This window comes from Rhinolophus hipposideros, assembly GCF_964194185.1.
Source record: "Rhinolophus hipposideros genome assembly, chromosome: 1".
NCBI lineage: Eukaryota > Metazoa > Chordata > Mammalia > Chiroptera > Rhinolophidae > Rhinolophus > Rhinolophus hipposideros.
In genome coordinates, this window is record NC_138047.1 from 70,053,582 (window position 1) to 70,072,630 (window position 19,049).

At 35.8% G+C, this 19,049-nt stretch overlaps 1 protein-coding gene across 15 annotated transcripts in view; it reads left to right on the top strand.

Annotated features, from left to right (window-relative positions):
- Window positions 1–19,049, top strand: part of PDLIM5 (PDZ and LIM domain 5) — a 187,662-nt gene that overhangs the window by 53,882 nt on the left and 114,731 nt on the right. For 11 of the 15 annotated variants that reach the window (XM_081048743.1, XM_081048745.1, XM_081048735.1 and 8 more), the window contains exon 3: window positions 5,949–6,100. The exons of the other annotated variants lie outside the window; for them this stretch is intronic. In XM_081048743.1, the coding sequence (XP_080904869.1) occupies window positions 5,949–6,100 (152 nt within the window). The remainder of the gene's footprint in view (window positions 1–5,948; window positions 6,101–19,049) is intronic. 15 annotated transcript variants of the gene reach the window in all.

Sequence of the window (19,049 nt, forward strand, 5' to 3'; positions counted from 1 at the left end):
GAACGGTTAATCTAATACCGTAGGCATATCTCTAAGATGTTATGAATCCCAAATAGCATACTTCTTTGAAGATAAGATACGTTTTTTTATTGAGTGTGTTTTTGAGATCCTCGTCTAAGTGGTGTGCTGTCTTAAGATACTAATATTTTATTTTCAGTGCAGTTTTATAAAGACGTAGTGTTATTTTTCTCTTTCATTAAAAAGTTTCAAGCAATGCTCCTGGAACCACACATTCGTATGGAGGCTAAGCATATGGGGGAGGTTTAATTATAAATTTTATTTTAGTGCAATAAAGTTAATGACATGTTTAATGATACACATACGTATTACTGTGAGTTAATTGGTTCTAAATTATAGTTATTAATTACAGTCATTTATATTATTTTAGTTATTGAAGTCGAAATATAACATCTTCTATAATGAGTTATTATTTTGATGTTCTCTTCAGTTCAGATATTGTCTTGGGTGTATGCACATGGACGTACAACACAGCCAGAGACCAGGCCTTTATCCAGGCGACCGCCGGGCCGCCTCTTCCCTCCTGGTCCTGGTTCCCTGTTCTACTCCCTACACCATACACTTCTTTGTTCCCTTGCTGTGTGTTCTCATGTTTCCCTTCCTTCCTTTCCTTCCCTGATCCCCAACTGCAGGCTTCTTCACCAACATCACCTTACTGATTCTTACTTACCCTTTGGCCGCTTGGTGAAGTGACAATACCTAACTGTCTAGGAAGTGGTGATATGAGGTCACCATCTTGAGGGAATGGAGTTTGGAAAATTCAGATTTGGGTAATGGTAAGCAAGGAAGGAGGACATGGTCCGTGGAGGTTCTAAATCTCTGGCATCTGGAGCTCTGTCGCTGAGTGAGGAGAAGGCTTAGGGTTAGAGAAGCAGAGGGAAGAGAATGAATGAAGGAAGGATTTTGGGTCTTCTTTTAAGAAAGAAAGGGAAAAGCCAGAAGTTAAGACTGGTCAGTTGGAAAGCTGTCTTCCCTACCCTGCAGGTCCTTGAAGCAGGTGTCCAGCCTATGAGAATAATGGTGATGATGATGGTGATAACAATGAACATTTTCTGTGCGTTGTGTGGTACATGCTGTGCTGGTCTTTAATCTGTTCAACAGCTCTGTGAGGCAGGTGGAATTGTAGGCCCTATTTTCAAGGAGAGATAGCTGACATTTAGAGAGGCCTGTTAACTCATGTCACACAATTAAATAGACGGTAGAACATGAATATGAACTCATGTTTGCTTAACTTCAAAGCCTCTGCGCAGTACTGTGTTCTTACTTGCTACATGGACGTAGGCAAGTCATTTAATCCCTTTGAAGCACTCTTTTCCCATCTGTAAAAAATCTGATAGTGTGAAAGAACAATAAATGCCTCCCAAAGTCCCTGACTTACTGTGGTGTTCCATAAGTAGTCCTAATTACTTTTTCTGGGTCATTTCTTTCTTAGGGCAGGAAAAGACTACGCGAGAGGAACTCCCCCTCTAAAATGACTGAAGGAAAGTTACCTTTGGGTATTTTCTAGTCAAAATAAAATGGAGGAAGCCTGTGATGTCTTTTCTTTTACATGTTCCACACCACACACACACACACACACAGAGAGAGAGAGAGAGAGAGAGAGAGAGAGAGAGAGAGAGAGAGAGAGAGAGAGAGAGAAAGTCCACCCATCTGCATGGGTAAACAGAAGCTCAGAGGTAGTTCCAACATGTGCAGCCATGTATGCTTGCAATTTAAGTGAGACCACAAAGCGATGTTTTTAAAAAAGCATACAGTTGTAGTTAAGTTTATGGAAAATTGGACAGCAGTACTGAAAAATGCATTTAAAGATCAAAGAGAAGCATTTGCTTGTGATTAGCTTGATTTATACTGAACTTGACCCAGGAGCCCCCCACAGCTGCTGCTTCCTACACATTGTGCATTTATGAAATATATACACACACACTTATGGTTGTCATATAATACGTACGAGATTTACTGATGACAGAAAGTTATTACTGCTTCAAACAAATGCAAGCTAGTTAGACTTGCAAAAACAAAGGAAAAATGAACTATGCAAAAAATGAGTGACCTTGTAGTTTTTCCTTAGTTCCTCACAATTCATAATATGCTACATCCTACACAATTAATGGGGGGAAAAAGAAAACAAAACATTTATCTTTTTGATGAGTGGATGGCTTGAGAAAGTGGTTCTGGGGATAAGTTAAGCTCATAAGAGTATTCAGTGAGATGCCATCTTTAACAAGTCTTAAGTATGTTTCTATGCATTCGGCCTTTCCCACTATACATACAACATGTTTTCAGGCTCTTCAAAGCTCTTTAGTTTATTTTATTTATTTTTATTTTTTTTAAATTTATTTATTAGTTTCAGGTGTACAAGACAAGGTAATACTTAGACGTTCATCATTTATATCCCTCACCCTGTGAACCCCCCTCCCCCCATCCACTATCCCTCCGACCTCACACTGAACCATCACATTATATATATAAAATTATAGTTGGCATTCATTAATGTTTAAAAGCTCTTTAGTTTAAATAGTGTGAGTAGAAAGCGTTAGTCTTGAATAATAAAATGGTTGGAGATTTAGAAAGGATGTTAATGTCAAAAGTCCAAGACAATATTACTAAGCTCAAAAAACTTAGACAAAAGGAGTTTGTCAGTTTAAATTATATGAAAGATTGTACTGAGGGCAATGGGTATTTGTTTCCATTCCTGATAATTGATTAAGAAAGGGTTGAGATTAAATACAGTTTACTCTTACTTTAGGATTAGATCTATACCTTTGTGCAGAGAGCTCACAGATAGGTAAACTTTTAAAACTGGAAGAGACCGTAGGAAGGCCTTTGAGATCATCTAGTGTGTGCCCACGTTTCTCAGATTAGTAATCTGAGGTCAAGAGAATGGTAATCACAGCTAACATTCATTGAGCTCTAATCTCACATAATCATTACAACAACCCTATAAATAACTCCCATAGAAAGTGGTGGCATTGCTGGCTTTAGGAACTGTTTTCTTTAAATGTGTTTCACAATTTAAACCATTTAGTTCTGTACATTAGAGCAGAACAATGAGTTTGCTTTAATTAAATGATTTTTAAAATATTTAAATTAATAAAGAGAAATACTAATTATTAAAAGATGGTCCACAGCTATTTAGTGTACAGTCATGCGCTGCTTAACCATGGGGATCGGTTCTGAGAAATGCATCGTTAGGCGATTTTGTCACTGGGAGAACATCATCAGATGCACTTACACCAACCTAGATGGTACAGCCAACTACACACCTAGGCTGTGGGGCATATCCCATTGATCCCAGGCTACACGCCTCTACAGCATGTCACTGTACAAAACAACACAAGATTAAATCAAGCACAAGAGAAAGTGATGCAATCAAGAGATGCAGTAAAAGACGACGTGTACGGCGGCTACTGATGTAACGTGGTATACTGCTTCACAGCAATTTTTTTTAATAAGTAGAAGAATACACTGTAAAATAACAAAAGTATAGTATTGTAAATACATAAACCAGTAATATGGTCATTTGTTAATCATTATCAAGTATTATGTACTGTGCATAATTGTGTGTGCTGTACTTTTGTAAGGCTGGCAGTTCACACCAGCATCACCACAAACACGTGAGTGATGAAGCATTGGGAGGTGATCTTATGATGACTTTGACATCACTAGGCAATAAGAATTTTCGGCTCCATTATAGTCTTATGGAAGCACCCTCCTATATGCAGTCCTTGGTTGACCAAAATGTCGTTACATGGTGCATGACTGTAGGAAAGCCATTCATTTAATGTACTTATTGTTAATTTTAAAGACTTTTCCTAACTTCCAATTACGTGCACACACATTACTTTTATTTTTTAATAAATATATCTGCTGATACAGTATTTAAAAATATATGTGATAAAGTTCTATCTGAATTATTTTCTTTTTGATCCTGTGATCCTGTAATCCAATTCACTTAATTTTCATTGAATTTTGGAACTACTTTGTCAATCACACAATATATATATAAAATAAAAGGTGTGTATATGTGTACATTATAGTGTAGTTATGTTGATAAATTTTATATGAGTTAAATTTTGATCTTGTTACTCTGGAAATTTTATTTTTTTTTAACGTGAACATTTCATTAATTTTTCTTACCTTCAAATACTTGGGTAGCTGAGAGGGGTTGTTTTGTTTGTTTCTATTAGAGCAAAGATGAAAACAAAATCACTATGTACTATGTATAAGATAGAGAATGTTTGAAAGGTTTGAAAGTTTTTTTACATGTTGTGTCTGTTAGATTTTACATATCCCTGCTCAACTAGATATTTTTTTTATTAATATGAAGAACTGTGTCAATTACTTGATAGTTACATATCGGAAAATGAAATAAATTTCAAATTGTATAAAATTTTAGTTTTTCCTAGTGTCACAATTTAAAACAAACCATAGATTTTACTAGCGTTAAATAATACATATGTGACATCCACTCATTCAGCATGTTTCGTGATGGTCTGTGGTGTTCAGCCATACTTTTCGCATTAGTGGGGAGGAAACACAAACATGGGCTCTGCCTCGATGGATCTAGTACTATTTTCTGGATTTTCGATCCAAATACTTGTTCTGTGTACTTGGACGGTCTGCCTTAGTCATTATTTTTAAGGAAAGACTTTGACATCTGATGCTAATCAAAACCTAATATACAATATCCATTGTATTTATTGCTTTGCTTCCAAACTATGAATTCCAGCACTCAGTTCTTGTTTGGTTGGCTGAAGGATATATTTTTTTTAATCAAAAAGTAATTTTAATAAAATGTTCTTCAAAATATTTAGTGTTTTATATGAGTTGTAAAATATACACATCTAAAAGTTAATCACTTTAACCATTTTTAAGTGTACAATTCAGTTACATTAAGTACATTTACAGTGTTGTGCAGTTGTCACCACTATTCATCTCCAGAATTTTTTATCATCACAAATAGAAACTTTAAAATCTTTGGTTTTTAAGTACTAAAGGAATACTGGTTATTTTCTTTCTTTTTTGGGCCTCGTCTCACCTAACTTCCAACAACCCAATATTCAGTGTGATCTACTTGTACTTATTAAATTCAGAGCTTGTGATTTGAATTTGAATGGTTTCTTTTGATATGTGCTTATTCCTAGATATCTATTAAAATTGCATCACCTTTCATTTTACTGTAATTTTATATTCGTTTGCTTCTTTTGAAGCAATAAAACATATATGGACGTGAAGTTTGAAGAAGATCAAACTGACTAATATAAACACATAGAAAATTTTACAGAGAAGGGAATAAAGATTGGGGATTAAAGACAGTGGTACAGAAAAAAGTCTAGCAGCCGCAGACGAACTCGTTTCCTTCCCTGCCTGCTAAATGCCTTGGACAGGAAACACATCTAATAGAAAATATATTTGGCCCTGTGATCTAAAAGTATTCAGTCCCCCAAACACTGGATATGAATTGGACTGAACAGGAAGAATTGTTCAGTAGATCCTCCATCTGTATTACTTTTTGTGCTCAAACAAGAATACAGCTGTTTAAAGAGTTTTAAAAATTATTCCTAAAAGAGTATTAAATACCCTATTCAGATTGTATTCCGTTCCTTCTGCTAAAATGTAGTTTCCTTGGCTACTTCTCTTCCTCATTCGTAACAGTCACACTACTGTTACACAATAAATAAATGGCGAAATTATCAGGGAACCTTTTTCAGAAAATTGTTTTAGTTTTACAGAGCAAATAAGAATTTAAGAAAATAAACATGAATGTCATTTGAATTTTGACTTTACCTATTAAATAAAATGCTTTTTACTACTTTGTCCAATAGTATATTCATATACTTTTGATATAAGCAAAAGTTTAATTTTCGTCTGTGTTTATTATTATTTATTTTTAAACAAGTGACACTCCTAATGAAATCTGTTTGTTGCAGCTAAAAGACGGCGGCAAAGCATCCCAAGCAAATGTCAGAATAGGTGATGTGGTTCTCAGCATTGATGGGATAAGTGCCCATGGAATGACTCATCTTGAAGCCCAGAACAAGATTAAGGGTTGTACAGGCTCTTTGAATATGACTCTGCAAAGGTAAATCGCTTTGTGTTTGGCTCAGAGAGAGAAAACAACACAGAAGAATGTTTCTGTGTGTCTGATTTATGGTGTTAACTTTTAAAAAGCAGTTTCTACCACCCTTGTTTCAGATAGATAAATAAAAAATATAATGGTTCCTAAATTGGGTAATCAGGCAGTATAAGAATTGGTGAAAGCTTTGGATTATTTCTCCATAAAAAGGCATGTATTTACATACTCATAAAAACTGTGTCTACAGCCTCAGTGAGCTGAAGAGTTCCTGAAATTTTTCAATGGAGCACAGGCTAAGAATTCTTATGGTACGGTAAAACTCTGCCTTAGTATTCTGGGCAATATGTTAGAGGGTATTCTTTTAAGGTATGATTTGGCTTTTCTTAGTATGTCCTTTCCCTTTTTTTTCCTGGGTAGGAAAATAATTTATTAATATACTCATATGAAGTCCAGGGTTTCTGAACTTACTGTTTTTTAAATGTTCCCCAGCCTCATTTATAAAATATGTAATCATCTCTTTGATGATAATATGTCAGGCATTTTGAACATCCCAACATTTGATGTACACTGTAATCACCTGATTGCTTGTTACAAATACTGATAGGAATCAGAATATTGGGAAGTAAGAACTGAGAATTATATTTTAATAAGTTCCCTGTGATTATAATGAATTATTAATATAAAGTTAGAACCACTGCAGTATCTTGGGCTGAGGTAAAGGGAAGACAAAAAAGGAATGACGAGAGGGTGATTGAGTGATAGCTCTGAACCTTTAGGTTTATAAGGAAAGTAGCTATCATTCACCAGGTGGGTTTTAAATAAGTCTAGTTTTTAATGATTACAGAAGTGTTCTCTATTCTATAAGGTTTGGAAAACACCATTTCCCCCCAAAACGTTGTAGTCTTTCATAAATTATTGTGTATATTGTAAATCTTTAGGAGGGAAACAACATAGGTGGTACCTTCCAAACATATTTGGCTATGGGACCTTTTTTTCCTGGAGTCTCTCCCCGGAGTATTTACAGATATGTAGAGAATAAATTACATGTACTTGTGTGGAGGAGTATCAATTTGGTCTTAGAACTGAAGAGTAAAATTTTTACGAACTTATACATTTCCTTTGATGCATCATGACTTTCCAACTAGTTCCCCTTTTTTTTCACTTGGGAGAAATTCCTTTCAGTGGGATTGTTGAGTCAAAGGTTATGTGTATTTAAATTTTGATAACATTAGCAATACATTTTCATGCACATAAAAGTAATCAGTGAGAAAAATAACCTTGCTAAAAAGTTCTATTTTGATAGTATCCTTTCTGCCTATAAGTAAAAATGAGTACTTTCATGTATTACTCATCTTTCTTCGTTGGCATTTTTACTAAGTATGATTTTTTGAAAGAGAACTAAAAAGTCAAGAAGCTTAACATGTGTGAGATATCAACGAAACAAATATAGATGACAATGAGCTTTCTCAAATTCTAAAGTTGAAAATTTATGTAGCATATCAGCTCATTTCCTGGGCTGTGCATCATTTCTTTCATACCAGCCTACTCGTTTTCACATTATGCTCCCTGTTTTATGACCCAGGACCCAGTATCTTATTTTTCCATTGAAAACACTGCTGCGTCCCATAAGAATAGATGGAAAAAGAAGTTACCCTGTTTGGATGCATTTCTATTTTGAGTAATCTGCTACTGCCTCTAACAAAGATTCTTTTAAGCTACTTAAACACAAAATCTAACAAACCAACTTGTTGTGAACATTTGGAGATACTACGTAATCTTGTCTTCATCTTTCTGAACGCTTATATTCAAGAACCCAAAATATGAGAGAGAGAACTTGAGAGTCCTATTATTGTTCATTGTAATTCTTCTCAAGTTTTTGAACGATTCTTGTGTAAGGTAATGTCAGCCTGAAAGAAGATTTGCATTTAAGAAAATTGATGATACAGTGTTGACAATGCTGTTGAAGAACTTTCTGCCTTTTAAGGAAAAACATGAAACTGCAGTTATCTTCAATTCTTCCTTGTACTAAGGCAGTTCTCTGCTTAGGTTCTCTTTCTTTCACATATCAAAGCAAATATTTTTTCTTCCACTTATTTCTGAATTTGAACAATAGCATCCTTCATTGGCTTCCAGTCACCTTACCCTCTCTATTCCATCTATCTCCTACCAGATTGCTCTGAATTCTCCTTCCAATATGAGTTGCCTACAACAGTACTTTCTCTGTGTAACTCTTCTTCATAAGCGTGTAGTTTTCTTCATGAATATGTAGTAGTTTCCTTCACAGACTTGTCTGAGTTTGATTTCCCTAGAAGCAGAACCTGAAATGGGATTCATGTGTAAGTGATTTACAAAGGGAGTTCTTTCGAATGTTACTTAAAGAGAATGAGTGAAGCACGATTGGGAAGAAGAGGAAGTGGAGATGAGCAAGGATGTGGTTTCAGGGGTTGTGTGGCCTCAGCTAGATCCAGGACGGAACTTAGGAACAAAATTGTACCATAGCTTCTGTCCTGCGTTGAAGTAAGGGAACTGGGCTTTTGTCCCTGTCCCTTCCCTGCATTTATTCGTGATTGGCCACCAGCTATCCTGGAAGTGTGTTTGTGTGTGTGTGTGTGTGTGTGTGTGTGTGTGTGTGTGTGTGTATGTGTGTATGCACGCACAGGAGGGCTAGGAGGTAGCTTCTGTTGCTTTCACAGAGCGTTGCCGGTGTGAACCATTACGGAACAGCTTGGGGATGGGTGTACCAAATCGGGAGAAGCGTTCCAGAGGACTCAGGCTGGGTACAGCAGCATGTGCTGTGCGATTCCATCCAGACTTAGTCTGCTCGAGGATGAAGTTCCTGTGACTTAGGCCCACTCACATCGTCCTCCCGTGATCATCACTACTCGAAAGTGAATACCATCTTTCCGTCTGAGATAGGTTCCTAACCATCCCTCACATACCTTCATGTCCCTTCGTGAAATTCTTTTCATCTAGAAAGCCTACCCACCTCTGCCCTTCCAATAAATGCCTCCACACACACAAACTCCATATCGAACTCATCATCTGCATAGTCTTTTCTTACTATTGCAACTTACTCATGTTTTTTGGCTTCTGAACTCCTATGACAAGTTTATACCATTCCATTCAGCATTTAAATATATACTAGGAATAACAAGGCCGATTCCATTAGTTATATCCAAATAAACCTAATTAGTTAATGGTCATACCTAATACTGCCTATATAATTCACTAACAACTCCATGTATATATTAGTTCTGTTTCTTCAACCAGACTCCTTGAAAGCAAAGACTTAGGTTTTTTTGCACTACTTGTATAGTTCTGAGTTTTTAGTATCTTAATAAATATTTGTTGGGTACCCGCATTATTTCCCAAACTTGGAACCATTTATTCCACGAATATTTTTTGAGCTCTTGCTATGTGTCAGGCATTGTTATAGATGCTGGGAACATATCAGTGAGCAAAACAAATCAAATCCCTGCCCTCATAGTGCTGACTTTTAGTGAGCAGGGCCATACAAGAATTAAGAAAAAATGTATATCACGTGGCAGTCAGTGTTACAGACCAAAATAAAGCATGGAAGGGGGATAGAGAATGCAGCGGTAGGGAATTGCAATTGCAAATCGAGTGGTCAGGAAAGCCTCAGTGAAGAGATCGTTGGATATCTGGGTCATGAGTGTCGCAGGAAGAGGGAAGAGCTGGTGCAGTGGCCCTGTCAGGGAGGCCAGTGCTCCTGGACAGAGTGAGTGAAGGCAGGCTGGGGAGAAGTGAGGTCAGAGAGGGAGCAGGAAATGGGTCCAAGTGGGACAGAACTTGTTGTGCTTTGTGGGCCACTCACTGTAATGTTTGTAATCAAATTTCAGTTTTCCTGAGCCTGTAAAAAATTGTGAGAAAGAGTTGGAGAGTTACAGCTACTTGGCTGGACCTTTAGTAGGGTTTGAGAGAGGAAAGTGACTTTACAATTGGAATAAGGGGCTTGAAGAAGGGGCAGACCAAACCTCTCCCCAGTCTGGATAGTGGCAGCTCTGCCTTTTCCTGTAGAAACACTAGATGATTACCACTTCTGCCAACTTTCTGCTCACCTCCACCCAAGTTTCCTTAGGGGGAGAATATAAGAGAGAACACCCATTTTTAAGAAAAAAAAAGGGAAAAAAATTGTTTTTCGAAATGAATGTTACCAGCAATTTTGTTTTGTGAATTTTTTTTTGCATTAAGTGTTATTATATATCTGTTCATATATATACACACACATATAATCATTGATCTCTTTTTTAGGCCCAACCTCAATATCCTAAAATAGGATTTAGAAAAGAAAAAGTAAAATAAAGATGCTTGCTTGATTACGGTTATTTTGTAACTGAACTAATATACATGGAGTTAAGTTTTTTTCTATCTAGTTTAACTTGGGGATATGTAATAAAGCAAACATCTCTCTCTCAGATATCCTAAAATAATAAGACTTTACTCACTATACTCTGGATTTCTAATGAATATAATGGTGTGGAAAATTTTATTTTGATTTTTCTTTTATCCTTGACAAGGATTTGAAAAAAATGTTTTTTTCTGCAACTGGAAATGATTGTAAGTACTGCAATTGGACAATGAAAAATTCTGTTTGAAATTATTTTTCTGCTTGGGGAAATTAGGCATATAGCAGTGTGCTTATTTTTAAATACCAAAAGCATTTGCCTATGCTTTTGATCCAAGTCAAAGTGGATCATTTTAAAAATTACGTTATTTCAGCTAGTAAAAGAAGAAAATTATTTTTTAAAGCTTTGATGTCTAATAACTATATTAACTATATTAGAGTTGGATTCTATGAATAAGACTTAACTATTTTATTTTATTTTCAGTAATTTTCTGCACAGCATAGATAAACTTGCTACTAACTTACTGTATGAATTAGGGCAAGTCACAAAACTTCTTGACTATTAAATGAGGTCATGGGTGATTTCTATCTTCCCTTTAATTCAGGTTCTTGTTCTGGTGTTTTAGCTGTAAAATGATAAGTTCCCTAGAGCTTGGTATTAGATCAAACTAACTTCAGTTTGCTTATTTTGGCTGAGAGAATCAGGAAACTGGACTCTTTTCGTTGGACTTATCTTAAACAGTGCCAGGTTAGCAAAGCGACTTGTGCTACTCTGCTGCCTTTAAGGTGAAAGGTAGGTCACGTGACTATTCAAACAGCATTTAATTATTAAAAAATACTTTATATATTTGTCCTTGTTTTACATTTCTAAATTAATCCTCTTGGATGAATCCTCACAGAGAGTATGTATGTATGTATATACCGGGGTACCCCAAAAATGTATACACATAACATGTATTCATCTTTTGTTATTGGTATACATAGAGTATTACAATTTTAATAGTTTTTTCCTTTCTTAAAATATGTATACATTTTTTGGCACCCTCTGTATATATATGTGTATATAGCTATTCTAATATTCCCTTGTTTTTTACATTATTAGTAATGGCATGTTTGTGTTTTGTTTTGTTTTTTTTCCTTAGACTTCATTTAGTGTATAACTTGTTATGATTGAAAATGAAAGATCTAGTAGGATTGAGGTTTGAAAAATACTGAATACTCTCTTTCTGCCTCCCCATTCTTTATTATCCTTCAAAAAACAAAAGCATTGTCAGAGGTCCAGTAACTACTACTACTACTAATGAATGACAGATTGGAATAGTTTAATAGGTATATTGAGTTAGAAGAAAAAAGAAAGAGTGGCTGTTATATAGACTGAAGCTATTAGCCATCTTTTGTTTCATTTTAAAAGATCGCTTAAGATCCTATTACCTTTAGCTTTATGGGTTCAGCTCTACTCTTTTACTAATAATAATAGCATAAAGGCCAGACTTCAGAAAGTATTATTTTTTTAATCAAAGTTTTTAGTTCTCTATCTGTGATATTTCAATTCATGTGAATTAAAAGATATTTAGTTCAGTTATCTTTTCTTTTAATTGGAGTTGCATATCATCCCATTTCAGGTTACTTTTTCCCGTTTATATTTCACTTGCTTTTCTAATGTCTGCTCTGCAATTTAGGTTTTATTATTTTTCGTTTGCTTTTTTTTTTTTTTAAATCTTGGTTTTAGTTTTGAGTTTTAATTCTTAGGTTGGAGAATGACTATTTTTCAAAAGGACTCCCACCCCATCATCATTAAAATTAGAAGTGCTGCTTAGGAAAGGGGAAGAGGATAAGCAGGCATTGACATCTCTTTTGTGCAAGCCTTTTCACATGTATCATTTAATCCTTATATCAGCTCTTTGAGGAAGGAGTTAACATGCCCATTTTGCAGATGAGTACTTTAGGGCATCGAGAATTTGTTACTTGGCTAATACTTCAAAGCCTGTGTCCTCCCTGCTTCTCTGCTGTAGTAAGGGACTTGTGACTATAGTCTCTTAATAAAATCTGGTAAGATAGGGTAGTGACACAATAGGGATAACTCTGATTCTTGTACGTGTAAGCAACAGCCTCTCTGTCCAAAAGATACTTTTCATTTTCAGTCTTAACCTGCCAGCATTCTGTAATATTATACCTAAATTATTTTCTCTGTGCTTCATAGACCCTATATATTAGAAGGAAAGTAAAAGGAAAAAAAAGAGGCTAAATAGCTCTTGGGCCACTAGATACGAGCATTCATTTGGATACTGACTCGTCTTTATGGTTGCCTGTCCTTCATTGGAATGTTATCTTTTATTTTTCCCTCCGAATTTTAATTTTAATTTTAAAGCTTTATTGTACAGTTTTTATATGTGCAGTTTTTTGTATGTGCAAAATTTTTAAACAAGGCCACGGAATGGAGCTGTAAAGAAGGGGAATGATTATAACACTGGCTTTGATATTAGGCAGACTTGGTGCAAACCTGGATTCAGCCACTTCCTAGCGTAGGCAAGTTATGTAACTGAGTTTCAGTTAGCCATTTGTAAATGGGACTAGCAATAACTGCCTTGTAGTGCTATTATAAAGATAAAATGAAATAGCACGTGTAAAGAATCTAGGCCATAATAAAGATGTTTTCTCTCCTTCTTCCTACTTCTCTCCTCAATTGATAAGTTAGGGTTAGTATAGTAGTCATCGTAAAGTCACTTGTAGGAGATCATATTTATTTAGTTTCTTAACAACAAAATGGGTATGACTGGAGGGAAACAGAGAGAAAGTGAGAGGGCAGTCTGGTAGGTAGTTATCTGAGAAAGTCAGAAAGATGATGATGCAAGTGTTAGAAGAAAGGAATGTTGGGTCAAGGGAGTGATTTTGGTCATGCAATTCTAACGAAAGCTTTTTAGAAGAGTGGATACAAACGTTACGCTTACTGCCCGCTAACTACTGCTGTGGTTCAAAATTATTGTCTTGACCAGTAATTTATGGCAGCAATGAGAAAACAGTACACACCTGGTTTTGTTTGTTCTGCCATTCTTCTTGTTCTACTAAGGGGAACAATGCAGTTGTAATTCTTTTTTATTGTGGGTTAAGTCAGAAATACAAACTACAACACCAACAAAACAATGAATTTTTTTCTCTCACGCTCCTATCCACATTCATATGTTTTCCTTTAATTTCCTGAGTAACATTAAAATCAAGTTAAATTATTAACTTTTGGAGTATATTTTAAATGGTACTTTTAGAAATAATTTTCTCTTAATCTTACATCAGTACTGTCATTGATTAAGTTTTAGTTGGAAATCTCCTAATAATGTTCCAAATTTTTAAAATTTGGATTTTTCCTCCAGATTTACCTTACGACTAACAGCGATAAGGGTAGTATACATAAAGACAGTGATTTATGATTTCTGCCTTTCAAGGACTTTGTATCTATTCATTGGGATTAGAAGAGACAGAAAGTGCTACAGGAGTTTAAAAGAGGGCAGTATCCCATTCAAATGGAAAGGCTTCCTGGAGGTGATGAAATCTGGGCTCTGCTTTGAAGGATGAGGAGGATATCTCAGATGGAAGGACATGCTCTGAGTTAGTGTGGAGATGGCCAATCCCCAGGCATATGTTGAGATGAGCGTGCTGACCAATTGGAAATAGAGATAAGAATAAAAGGAAAGTTAGGTAAGAGTAGTGATTTGCAAGGTTGGGTCTTAGACACTGAGGTATTAAAAATTTTGATCAGGAAAGTGACATTTTTCAGGATATTTAGTGAGACTGCTTGGAAGCAGGTGGAGAGACATCAGGTACCGGGAGACTGGGCAGGCAAGTATTGCAGTAACTTGACTACGTGAAGGATTGAAATGGAAGACAGAGAAGAGATGAGAAAAATTAGAACTTGTGAATAGTCATTCTAAGGCCACACTAATGGTGTAGATAAGAGGGAAAAGGGAAGAGCCAGAGATCGCTCAGGTTTTAGCCTGCTGGACCCAGGCTCTGTCTCCTTTGACCTTCCTGCCTCTGCTTCTCTACTCACTGGATGGAGTCTGGCTCTTGCTCCTGGCTCGCCACTGAAACTGATTCACACTTGGATGTCTCACAGATTCTTCAACCTCAGCATGGTCAAAACTGAGCTCGACACCTTGTCTCACCAATGTGCTTTTCCCGCTGCATTTATCTCGGTGAATGGCCGCAGCCACCCCATCATCAAGATCAGAAAGACTCCTTTCTGGCCCGAACCTCCCATGTTCATCTCTAACCACGTGCTGTGTAGTGTTTATATATATCTCAAACCAGACTGTGAGGAGAACAGAATAATGAGCAAGGCCTCAGGAAGGTGGGGTGAGGGGCGCAGCTCCTAGTGCTCATAGTGCCTGTACCTTAAACAGAAGTGTTTAAGATTCACTTGATTAGCTTGAACTAATCGGTCCACTTGCTGTGCTGATCACTGGGGAGAGGAAGGACGTCCTACCTCGGCCTTCAAGGAGCTCACTGCGGGCTGTGGGTTTCTAACCTGAAATAGGACTTTTTTTTTTTTTGACAAATATTTCTGAGTTATATTCTCAGAAATAAATACATATTCTCAGATATATAAGGGAATATATCTGAGTTCCCTTCCCTCACCACATTAATCATTGTATTTTTATTAACTGCAGATTTTATACATATTGTATTGCAGTTTTAAATGAAGAGGAATATTTTTTTTTACATTTATGTGCAGGAATCTACATTTATTTAAAAATCTCAATGTATACATACATGATTTAAGCCGATGGAGAACAGTGCTTGGTACACAGATGAATTCGTGGATCACTTGTGAAAACTTAAAACTGTGCCAGTTACCTCCAGCTGCTTCAAGTTGGTTCACAGACTGGGAACCACTGGCCCCAAACATTTGAAGCCATCTGAAAGGAAACAGGGAAGCATCCACAGGACAGGAGAGACAAAGGAGAGACAGCCTGAGGGTGTGGAGAGAAATGGAGGCAGACAGACAGCAGGACAGCTGAAGGGGTAGAGTAACATGAGAAGAGTCTCCTGGTCATGGCTTCTATTTAATAGCATATTAAAAGGACCATGATTCCACAACATTGGATTCTACCAAATTAACCTTCAGTCTCTTCTAAAAAAGAAAAGCACTGAATTTCAGAGATTTAAAATGGGAAGCTTCCAGTATGTCCTTGTATAAAAAGGAGTCGTTGCACACTGATTAGGTAGCAAGAGGATCACACCCAACTCTTGGAGGGCAGAAGTAACATTCTGTTAGGTTGGTGCAAATGTAATTGCGGTTGAAAACGTTAAAAATAATTGCAAAAACCGCTATTACTTTTGCACCAACTTAATAATTATTTCATTTTCCAGTGCCTACCCCTGTGGCTGGGACATAGAGGATACTCAATAAATATTTATTGCCTTGAGTTGTAGAGAATTAAAAAATAATAATAATTTCTGCTACTTTTGCCTGGTAAGTTTAGGAATAATTCACAAGAAGTTGTTAATGAGCTACAGTGACAGAGTGGTCATTCTTGTGTATGTAATGGCAGCAGTCTCCTTGGAGTTCCAAGTAAACAGTTTTGTCCATGGCATTGAGAGCTTTTGAAAGGATTGAAATTCAAGTCATTCCCAACTGTTTCCAGTGGCTGTTGTTGCTATTAAAGTTTCAGAGACTGAAATAGCTTAGGCTTTATACTAGTTTAAAAGTAAACGGGAGTGATTGGCTGTGTAAAACACACATGTGGCAGAGTGTTTAGACTGTCAAACTTTGCACCTTTTTCTTTAATATATTTTAAAGGCTGCATTGTCCCAGCAAACTAGCTTTATAAATAGGTTTCTACATGCTACTAGTCCTAATAATTTCTTTTACCGATCCTGAACAGTCTTTCTCTGAAATTTAAATACATACAAAAAATAGTCTTTCATTTTTCTATTTTTGTGTTTGTATGAGTTTTAATTTCTTGGGTAGTACAGCAGGAGTTCATTTCTGTATTGCAGCAGAAATCCACAGGTGATAATCCTAAATTCAGTGACTTCTACAATTGAGTCTGCCTTTATCTTGACTGTTTTCGCTGAAGTTTATAGCACTGTTTTTCTGTGTCATTCGTCCTGTTATAATGAATATGAGGAACTTTCCAGATTCTTTTGTTTTACTGGAATTATGTTATATAGACTGTGCTTTGGAATAATGGACTATTTTATTAGTCCAGAATGTTGTTATTATCCTGAGAATATGTTTGGTTAACAAATAATTCTTAAAACTAAGACAAGTATTTTTTTGTATTTGAAAGATAAGCTAGTTAACTGCTTCTTTCAAAGTAGCATTTTAATCTCTTTGACACCCTGAACTAAAGAACAGTATTTCTTTTCTGTTCTATAATGTTCATGAAGATTTCATTTTCTAATGAGAAGCCTATTTACTCTAGTGAGGCAAAGAATTATCTGCCAGGGATTGAAGTGAATCATCCCCTTTAGTGAAGCTTTGCTGTGACGTTTTTGATTTTTGCATTGAATCTTTGCTGTTGCTATATAATATTTGCAATTGAAAGTATTTTATTAATGTACGGGAATTTATTTCAACAGGCTTATATTTGTTATAATGATATTTGTGTTTCCAAGATCTTTAGATAATAGTTTTTCTTCTATCCGATGGAAAAAGTGTTACAGTTGCTAGGGAAGCAGTTTTTGTTTTGTTTCTTAGTGCACAGTAGTAATTTAGTAAGTAAAGCATGTAAAGAAAAAGAAGTTAGCATTTTAAATTGTTACTATAACAAGTTACTTAATTAGGAACTTTATATACTTCAGTCATTTAAACTTCATAGCAAGTATTGTGGCAAGTGTTATCACCCCACTTTACAGAGAGGTTAAGTAAGTACTTCAGAGTCACCCAACTTTTAAGTAAGCCAGAATTCAAGCTCGGGTCTGTTTCCCTCCTAATATAATGGTTTTTCTACAGTATCACATTGTCTCTTTAAATGAAGGAATTGAAAAATATTTTTATTGTGTGGTCATCATAATGCCTGTCATCTAAAATTTCATTTTGCTCTTCCAAATACACCACAGTAAGAATTTCTGCCATTAAATTTGTTCCATAGGAGTCAGAGAAAGAGGTAATGGTGGAGACATTTATTTGATATTCCAGTAATTTCTAATTCCATGGAAAATACTAGCAAGAAGTCAATGCTCTTTGAAAAATTTGCTTTCTTGAAAGGTCACAATATATTCCAGCAGTAATATTACCTCATTCATTCCTTTAGCAGCGCCAATGTATGCATTCTCTGGATAAATTAAAGCAGCTTTAATAATAATTTCATCTGTGAAACCATTTTGCAGTTGAATTTAAATGCATGGCTGAGTTCAAATACAGAGAACAGACTTCATAGATTCATAGCATTTTAGAGTTTGTAGCAACTCCAGCTGTCAACCAGTAGAGCTCTTAGTCCACCTGTATCATTTGTCTTTGTTGATACTTCGAAATTTATTTTTGATGTGTGTAAAGAAAATGCCTCCAGTGACAACTCTGTGACAGTAGTCCCACTGGGATTGGAGTTGTGTGGCAGAGGAGGAAAGGAAGAACAGACTGGTGTTAGCCTATGAGTTGATGAAGCTTCTCAGCCTACATGCCTGTTCCGTGCTCTATTCTTCTCCATCTATTTGTGGTCTAATAACAATGTTCTTTTAGGTTATCTTATTGGAGAGTAGGAAATAATGCTGGATTTAGTGGTAAACTGATTTATAGCAAATATCATGACTGTTAAAGAAACCAACGTGTTTCTTGTTTTTTCTAACCTTTCTACTTTAAGTTGCTCACTTTCCTGTTTCTTTCTTTCTTTAGAGCCTTGAAACCCTTCCACTTGACCTTAATGTATCAAAATGTCCTCCCCAAATTGTACATGTCTGGACCTTAAACCATATGTAATTGAATTATAGAAACAGAATATGTTTATGTTAAAATATTTTTAAATAATAAAATTATATTACATAATTTCAAATTCTTTAATAATATTAAAATCTTTACCTTAAAAATACTGAAGTGCAGCCTGCCCCCCCCCCCAAGAGGTGGGATGAATGGTGATGGCAGGAAGCAATAGAGTAGCATTGTTCAGTCACCTGAAGTTTGAAGTTCTGAAAAAGGAAAAATTTTTTAGACTAAGGACAGTGAGAAAATTTGCTGTGATCCAAGAGAAGGGAGATCCTAGTTCAGAGAGAGGCCATGCCTAAATTCTGAGGCAAGTTATAAGTATAATTCTAGTTCAGAGAGAGGCCATGCCTAAATTCTGAGGCAAGTTATAAGTATAATTCTGAGGCAAGTTATAAGTACAAAAAGTGCTCAGTTTTCCCAGGAATCAAATGAGATGAGCTGGGCCAGAGGTTGAGATCAAACATAAATTAAGCTTGAAAGACTGTAGAACCATTAGCAATATATAAATGAGTGACAAGATGAACTGAGTTTTTTGTGACTTATGAATGTATATCTATATACAGAGGGTACAAAGAAAATGTATACACATTTTAAGAATTGAAAACTGTGTTAAATCATAATACTCAATATATACTGATAACAAAAGATGAATACAAGACACGTTTGACTTC